The sequence below is a fragment of the Quercus suber genome, unplaced genomic scaffold (genome assembly GCF_002906115.3).
Source record: "Quercus suber isolate HL8 unplaced genomic scaffold, Cork oak 2.0 scaffold_103, whole genome shotgun sequence".
In the NCBI taxonomy this organism is placed as follows: domain Eukaryota; kingdom Viridiplantae; phylum Streptophyta; class Magnoliopsida; order Fagales; family Fagaceae; genus Quercus; species Quercus suber.
Window position 1 is genome coordinate 233,535 of NW_027069568.1, and position 9,376 is coordinate 242,910.

Genomic DNA, 9,376 nt, shown 5'->3' on the forward strand with positions numbered 1-9,376 from the left:
TTGCAATTGATAGCAAAAATTATATATTACTTTCTTTCTAATTACATTGTGTTATGGCCCTAGCAACTGCATGAGATCAAGACAGTAACAACTAACGAGTGGGATGTGATCCATTAGAAGTTATTATATGTTATTGGGACTCTTTGAATAATTGTCCTTTGTTTTTGGTGCTGTAAGAAAAAGCACTTGTTACTTAGGATAGGTGTGATCTTAACACAAGTTTTAGCTTATCTTTTTCTCTAATCTCATTGTTCGATTTGAATTCCAAGCATGTAAGGTCCTGTATAAGAACCACAGTTAATAATAGAAGGGATCCTTATTACTGTGTAAAGAATGAATATGAATACAATAATAATAATTGGAAAACGCGTTACTGATTTTCATTTCTAAGAAGCACAATTAACATAGCCCAACATTGGCAAGCAAGACAACAAAATAGGTTGAACACAGATTAATTGATTTTTTGGGGCTTCTCCAGACCATAAACTATAGACATTATGACTGTATTTTAGATTAAACCTGGTATAAATCATCTTTCAATGTTTGACAGCATAGCTCTCCTAAAATATTTCCCATTTCTAAGCTTCTTGGTCTTCCCCTTTCTACTAAGTGCAAGCTTGCTCTTCATTTTTTCCAGCTTCGCTTTCCCCCCTTCTATGTCAGCTCGAATAGCTTTATCTCTTCTGTCATCAGATAGCAAAGCTAATCTGGCAAACTTCTTGGGCCTCACTAGTCCAAGTCTCTCAGTTATGTCCTTGAATGCAGGAACAAGGCCACGTCTAATGAAGCATCCTTCAATGAGCTGCATGGAGTTTGATTCAGGGAGAGATGTGGCATCTTTCAACTCAAGGTCCAAACAAAATGGGGAGTCCTTTAACCACATCCTAAGGGAGTGTGCCTTAGCTATGAGGAGCCCGCTTCGTGTTTTACAGGGCAGAAATGGGGACCCCATCTCCCAAAGGCAAGCCATCAATGTGCTATTGAGGGAAACCATGTTATACTCTGCCGTCCCTGTTATCAGAACAACTGATTTTGGAGACTCTGGACAACCCTGCAATGATGCATCCTGCCAAGTATAGAAAACCATATGAATTCAGATTTACATCATTTTTAAAAGAATGAAAATCACCAAGCACGCATATGAATTCAGATTTACATCATGTTTGTGTTTGTGTGCTCATGTTAATGTCTGTGGATGAATGTGCAATTATGCAGGTATGCTTGAATGCATGCAGGTACCTAGATGCAGAGAGACTATAGAATAAGGCAAGATCTTTTACATACATACCGACATTAGTTGAAATCTTATTTCCCAGAGATGTGGAGACAATGTTTTATGCTTTTGGTGATCTAAAAAATGCCTGTCATGTAATTGCTTGTATAAGGCCGAGGTCCTAACTTTATTCTTTTTCCCATTTGTTTTTTTTTTTTTTTTTGGGTGCTTAATGAAGACGCTACTTTAGTAGAACTATGGTTTTTTATTTTAACTTTGTTTTAAATTTAAAGAAATGCAAGAATGAAGTATCTCCAGTATGGTTCTTTCTATAGAAAAATCTTTATTTTTTTTGGGAAGGGGGATGCAAGGGGAGGGCGTAGATGTGCAATTAGTGGCTCACTCTTAGTCTTTCTATTTTGATTCCAATAAGCTTCCACATTGATATTCATCCCAAGCTGGTGAAAGAACAAGAGTTTTCTCCTATTTAGTTGGCTAGTAAGTCCCGCAAAAGGTTCACATCTCACCATGTCAATATTAACTAGGAAATATAAAATTTGAAAAAAAAGTATCATCAAAGGATAACATTCAGTTTGATTATATACTTTCAAATCGTCTATTATAGATGCTTTTAATAGACAATCCATTTCTTTTCCAAATTTCATAGAGTTGATAGGAGGCAATCATCACAATCAAGATGATGTCTGACTTGTGGTAGACTTGATCTACTTTTCCATCCTGTCTCAAGCTTTGATAGCTAACTTGAAAGGTAGCTTAATTAGATCAAGGGCATTCAATGAAGGAAATCAAATGCATACCCAAGGTCCCAAGCTACTAAACTTGTAAGTTTTATTATTCATACTTAGAAAACAGGTCAATATAACACCCAAAAAACTCCCAATTCACCAAAAAATCAAATAACAACAACAATTGCAGTTACTTGTTGGTAACAAGTTAGTAATAGACTAAATTTATTACTATTCAAACACTAACAGTGACCAGCCAGTCTTGTCTTTGACTCTGCATACTTGCATGATCGTTATAACCAAACCTCTTTTTCCCTTAAAAAAACAGTACATGGGCAATATGAACACAAATTGAATAGCTGTCTAGAGTATTATACATTTTTTTTTTTTTTTTTTAATTCTTTCTTCTGGAATTTCAGCAACTTATTTCAGTATTATACATGGGCAATATGCCCACATTCACTTTATAAACCCTACATCAGACCTTTTCTTTTTCTTTTTTGAGAAGTTATAAACCTCATACCAAATCTTAGAATCTACAAACCCCAAGACCACAATATTTATTGAACTTTTGCTGACTAATTAAGTGCTTGTGCACATGAACAACAACAAAAAGTGCAAAGAATATGGGAATAGTCCCAAAAAGATTTCTTTACTGCAAAAATGGCTGGTTGAGTCAGAATATTGGCTTCCCAGTAAATTTATGTGGGAACCAAGATAAATGATACATACACGGACCTTTCCACTCATAATTTAATTTACCACCTTGACTAACATATTTGACAAGAGTATTGAAAATGGTCAACCTTTAACACAAATGTTATGATGTTCTGAGAGAGAGAGAGAGAGAGAGAGAGAGAGAGAGAACTTTAAACTGATGAGTTGCAAGGCTTTGAAGAAAGAAAATTTAGAGATGAGCTCATAGCTTTTTACTTTGGAGCAACACTCATAGATGATAAAATACAAAATCCATTCAAGGTGTATCATTGTGGTATGCACATTAACCTTCAGAAGCAATGGTAAGAATGAGTGCTGCAGAAATAGTGGAAGGTTCAATAAACACACAACCACAACCAAAAACATAGACATAAGTAGTGACAGAAGAGCAGAAATGTAAAAAAAACAAGCCTAATCCTGGCAGGTTCTCAATTGTGCAAATAAGCCAATCCCCAGGAACCCCATATTAGTTAAATCATAACTACCTTGGCAAAATAATTACGAACTTGACAGCTTCCATAGCGTCCAAGCATTTTATGAATTGTTTGAAAATTCAGCATCTTTCCATAGCATGAACAATGACTTCAGTGAATCATGAGATGTTCATTTGGAATAAAATCATGCTCACTGCTTCAAACACATTTAGGTTTATGTACAGTACATGAACTAATGGGCCATCTAGGTCAAGTGGCCAATATGTTCAATTGGGAGTTCTCAGATTTTAAACTATGTGAATGACTCCCAAAAAAAAAAAAAAATAGCATTCTATTTTAACAAATGAAAAACTAACGTTTTGAAATTGACTGATGTGACACCTATATATACAATTTTTTTTAAAAAGAAAAATATTCCAATAACATGCTACAGGTAGCAGACATGTGATGGTCTGGCAGAAAAGAATATATGTGGTTGAACTGTTACTTGTTAACAATTCATAAGCTCATCCCAGTTTCATTCGGATTAAGACTTTAGTTGAGATGAGTTGATTTCAGTGACATGCTAATAGTAATAATGACTAACAGCATCCTTAGTAACAGCCATAGAGATTTATTCTAAACTTCTGACAATGGCAGCCTTAAGAGTGCTATTAATAGAAATGAAAAGGATGAGAACTTGCCTGCATATGGTCAAGCCATAAAGTAAGACCAACAAGAGCTGAACCAGCAGACAACTTTCTAAAATCAGCCTTCCAGTCCTTTTCAGCTACTCTGCATTTAATGGACTGTGAGTTATAAGCAAACTAATGGAAACTAATGCATAACACATACATATCCTACTCAAGCTTTTCTTGGCAAAACAGAGTTCTAACCTAGATAAACAAATAACACGAATTGATAGTTCAAAACTGCATTTCCTAGCACCTACCTGAACACGTCATGGTGATAGATGCTCCTCTTGATCGCCAATTGGAAAACCCATGAAGCTGTAGCCCGGAGTTCAAATGCCCACAATAGGTTCTCCAAAGCATTGACAAAATTAAAGGCTGCATTGTCTTCCATGGGTTCTAGTTTCTCTAGACAATGGTCTACCTCTGAAACAAGTGACTCAGATCTTTCTGTCAGAAGCCTACAACACAAGATTCTCTTAGAGACAAATTCACAAGAGAAGTTTAGAAGAAACTAAAAAGTCCATTGGCGACACCTTATCTTCATTCTAAATTTGAAAAACTAATAAATACCTTATGGGAAGATCAAACCCAGCATCCCGGAGTGCATTTAAGAGGATAAGCATCTCACTTGTCTGATTGCACAAGCTTGCAGCCCTAATGAAGCATGTCCATACTCTATGGTCTGGCTCCAAACCACCTTCCTTCATCTCCATGAGCTTTTGTATTCCAGCATTATAATCACCATTCTTGAGATAAGCATCAATGACTGAACTGTATGGTAGTGTATCAAGATTTAAGCCAGTTACTTTCAAATTGTTAAGCACTTTTTCAGCTTCCTGAGGCTGTCCAGAGCTGCCATAAGAAACCATAAGCAGATGCATTGTGGCAATGGTGGGTTCTATTCCTGCCTCTTTCATCATGCCCAATAGCTTTTCTGCTTTGGAATGGTTTCCAGTATTTCTAAACATTTTCATCATTATATGATAAAAGGAACGATCCAATTTAGATCCATTTGACCTTAACTCTTCAAAAAGTTCCTCAGCTTGTTCCCACAGCCGCTGCTTACCAAATGCTGCAATCAGGCTTTTGTATGTGTCTAACTTAGGTTCCAGGCTCAGCGTTCTCATTTTTTGCATCAGTGACAAACCTTCTTCTGGTCTATGATCTCTACAGTACATTATAATCAAAGTATTGTAAGTATCCTCATCTGGATTAAGTCCAGCTTCTTGGATTCGCTGGTACACTTGAGCAGTCTTTTTGAAATCCTCAATTCCTGCATATAACTTAAGAATAGAATTCCATATTGAAAGATCAGGTTTAAATCCTGCCTCTTCCATTTCAGATACCATGGCTTCAACATCCCTCACTCGCTTTACCTTGCACAACAAACCAATCATAATCCTGTAAAGATGCATGGTGGGAAAATAACCAGCAGCCTTCATTCCATGATATATTTTCATCACCTCAAAAATATCTCCAGCTTGAGTGAATGCTTCAAGCATCAAAATAATAGAACTTTTGCTTATCTTAAAACCAATATCTTGCAACTCCTGGATTACCACATAAAGTTCTTTCAATCTCCCATCAACAACTAAAGCTCGCAATAGACCATTTATGGAATCTACAGTTGGGGAAGGGCCATCTCTCATCATTGTATTAAAAATAGCCCGGGCTCGCTCGTAGCAACCACCTGTGGCATAAGCTTGAATTAAAGCATTCCAAACCTTCCTATCCACTGTTGTACATTTTTGCCTAAGATTTCCCACCAAGCTTTCTGATTTCTGCCATAGCTTCAATTTCCCATAGGCATCAATAACATCAACGTACATTGAGACATTTTCAAACAAAATACCTTTCATTTCAGCCTGATCAATTAAATGGTGGGCAGTCTCAGGGAAGCCCATTTTACAATACATGAGTACCATAATTTGGTAAAGATTTTCAGATGGTTCAACACCAAAGAATCTCATGTCAGAGAAAAGCTGAGAAGCTTCACCATAGAGTTCATTTTCTTCACAGCCTTGAATCAGGGTTTCATACAAGATAGAACTTCCACTAAATGAACCAAATCCCCTAGTATTAGTGTATTCCTTCAAGGCAGCATCCAATTGGTGAGCCTTGCTAAGTATGACAACCAATGCTTCAGTTAACAGTTGCTTTGAGCCAGGAGCATGTTCTCTCAAGAATTCAAGCAATTCACGTGCTTCTAAGTGCCTTCCGGACGAACTATATGAACTCAAGATAGATACCAAATTCTCACGTTCCAGTTCATAGCCATTGCTGATGGCCAATCTCAACATTTTAGCAGCATGGTCATAGCATCCCCCCTTAACAAGAATGGAAGAAATAACTTGTGGATTCATACCACATAACTCTTCCATATCTCTCATCACTTTTTCAATTCCTTCCATATTGTTTTCCCTCACAAATACTTGAAGCATGAACTCATAAAGGGCATGATCAGGCGTGAAGCCATCACACACCATTTTCCGATACAACAACATTGCCTTTTTTGTATCATTGAACCGCAGTAAGATATCCAACATAACTGAATACGCTAGATGATCAGCCCTTATCCCAGACCTAAGCATGCAATCAAACGTCTCTTCAGCCTCTGCCCGCATCCCAACTTTTGCATACCCACAAATTAAAGCACTATAAGTCCGCAAAGTGGGTTTAACTCCTGCATCCAACATCTCTGACATCACATTTGCAGCCTCCATTATCTTACTTGCTTTCCCAAGTGAATCAATCAAAACAGTGTATGTAATCGCATCAGGATTTCGAACTGACAATTTCATGTCCTTGTAAAGCTGCAATGCTAAATCATGTCGGCCCTGCTTCCCATACATGTGGATTACAGTATTGTATGTCATCTCATCTTTACCAAACCCCATTTTTATCATTTCTTCCCAAACCTCCTTCACCTTCTCCACATTCCCTTCCCTTGCAAAAGCATATAACAAAGAATTATACGTCACCGCATCAGCCAAGAACCCTTTTGACTCCAAATCGTTAAATAGCTGCATAGCTTTGCTAGACAGTCCACATCTCCCATACACTGAAATCATAGCATTATAAGTCCATAAATCAGGCTGGCAATTATGTTCCTCCATATCATCATAAACCTTCACAGCCTCCTCCAAATTTGATTCACGTGAACAAGCACTAATAAGAGTATTGTAAGTTATTATATCTGGCCTAAGTCCTGACCTCCTTACCTCATTCAAAAGATCAATAGCCAAGTTAGGCACCATAGCATTCGACTTCAAACGGGCATTAATCAAAGTATTGAAACTCACAAGGTCTGGCTCGCACCCTCTTTCGCGCATTAAATCAAGCAGTTCTTGAACCTTATTGAACCTCCCATTCCTCGCATACACACCCATCATGGCATTGTACACTTGGACAGTATCACCCACCGCAGACTCTGTCCTGGCAAAAATCTCCACAGCCAAGGCTTCTTGATTAGCCTTTCCAAGAATCGACAAGATGGTGGCAAGCATCCTTGCATTCGGGGAGAACCAATGTCGCAAATTCAACCACTCGTATACCTCCAATGCACGTTGCCAGTTCGACCGGCCCACCCATTTCACCACAAAGCAAAAATCAGTGGGAGTCATCTGAACCTTCCGGTCATCCAACACATCAGCCACAAACTCCTCAGATTTCAATCCTAAAATCCTATCAGTCAAGAATTGCACTCTCTCCCTCCAATCTTTAGCTCTCCTAAGGGCCAACTTAGTCATTTTCTTAAACTTAGTCTTGCTAGGCCTCCCCAACACTTGTTGGGTTTCATCATTCATATTCAAAGATTCTGATTCTACACCATCATTCCCATTCTGGGTTTTATCTTTTGTCCCAGAATCCGAGGTTTTTACAGACAAACCAGCATCCTCGACAACATGGGTCAGAGGAGGAGATGGAAATGTGAATTGGGTCTTAGAAGATTGGTAAGTTTCAGTGAGTTTCAAGTGGGGCCATCTCACTGATGGAGAGGCTCTTCTATAGCTAAATTTCTGAGTGTTACTGTTACCATTACTCCTATTGTCGTTATTAATAGTCACTGGGTCAGAACCAGTGCTTGTAGTATCAGCAGCAGCAGAAGTAGTAGTAGAAGTAGCAGAATTTGAAGAACAAGAAATAAAGAAGGTTTTGCATTTGCATACCTTAGTAGATGGGTCTGGTGAGTGGAGTATTAAGGTTGATGAGGTAAAGGCCAGCGTTGGTGAGGAAACCATAGCCTCAGTCAGCTCAGTTGGTTTGGTTCAAGTTTGGGGGAGACATATATTGCTAACAGATATTTCGTTTCGGCTTGGCGCGGAGAGAGAGAGAGAGAACAGCTGGTGGATTTCAACCAATCCAAACGGACCGTAAATTAAGTGGATTTCAGCATCAGGTCAAATTTTATAAGTGGGCTGTATTGGGCTCTGAACAGCTACTCTCTCTTTTTTTTTTTTTAATAATTTTTTTTATAAAATTTTTAAATAAAAAAATAAAAAATTCATTTATATTTGAGTAATTTTGGTGTCACATAAAATGACACAACTTGTGCCACAATTCAGACATAATTTATGCCACAACTCGCTTACATGGTTTATATTTGAGTAATGCTGGTGCCACATAAAATGACACAATTTGTGCCACAATTTGCTCACGTGGTGAGTTATAAGTGGTAGAGATGTGTCCCTTCATAGACCCACCATCTCATATTTACCATTCACAACTTGCCACGTGAGCGAGTTTGTGGCATAAGTTGTGTCATTTTATGTGGTACTAGTATTACTCATTTTGTATATAAGGGTGCCTAGCAAATTAAATAATGGGACGTAGGTTTTCTGTTAACTCGGCTAGTAAAATCTTTTATCGTCAAATAAGAGATTTAGATTTTGAATTCGCTCACACAAAAAATTTATTGATCACTTGGCATGATGATAATGAGCATTTATCATAGAACAGATATCATAAGTTAAAATTTTATCATATCAATAAAAATATAGTAACAATAATAATCGGAACGGTTGTTAATAATAATATTTTTTTTGTACTAACGTGGGTGTCCAGAACTCTTACAGTATTTGACTATTCCACTGAGTATGTGTAGTCCACATATCTTACACACAAGATAATTATAGGTAAGGTAAATTATAAAGAGAACAATGAAAAGAACAAGAGAGAACAGAATAATAAAGGGCTTAGAAACACAAATTGACGTTTTCCTTAAATAATATTTGCCCACACTCAAGTGTTGCTAAATAGTTTTTGCAAATTTGTTCCTATGATACAACTTAGTCAAGAGTTCTACAAGAAGCAAACTTAGGAAATTCTTGTAAAATTTTAAAAATAGTGTGTTAGAATAAAATCTAAGTATAGGATCATAATTTAACATCAGGGGTTATGACCTCACGGTGGTACACTGTCCAAGTTAGAACCAAAACATAGCCATTAGAGACAAGAAAACTCACAAATTTTGAGCATAATTGAAATTTTTAGGACACGAGTGCATATCGGCACTTACTCGTAGAACCACAAGTGGCAATTGACACCTGTGTGTGCACTCTAAATATGCTCTAGACATAGCTGCTGATCGGC

General features: G+C 37.4%; 1 protein-coding gene across 2 annotated transcripts; it reads right to left on the minus strand.

Annotated features, from left to right (window-relative positions):
* Nucleotides 1-355: 355 nt before the first annotated feature.
* LOC112001476 (pentatricopeptide repeat-containing protein At3g18110, chloroplastic) lies at nt 356-8,141 on the minus strand. Of its 2 annotated transcripts, XM_024033629.2 has the most exons (4): nt 4,355-8,139; nt 4,042-4,242; nt 3,794-3,884; nt 356-1,066 (listed from the first exon to the last, which is right to left on the minus strand). In XM_024033629.2, exons 1-4 carry the CDS (start codon nt 8,023-8,025, stop codon nt 530-532), a joined length of 4,500 nt encoding a protein of 1,499 aa, XP_023889397.2. In that variant the 5' UTR covers nt 8,026-8,139; the 3' UTR covers nt 356-529. The 2 variants fall into 2 exon arrangements, with proteins under 2 accessions (XP_023889397.2, XP_065631084.1); XM_065775012.1 differs by lacking the exon at nt 356-1,066 and having other exon boundaries at nt 3,794-3,879; nt 4,355-8,141.
* Nucleotides 8,142-9,376: the final 1,235 nt, after the last annotated feature.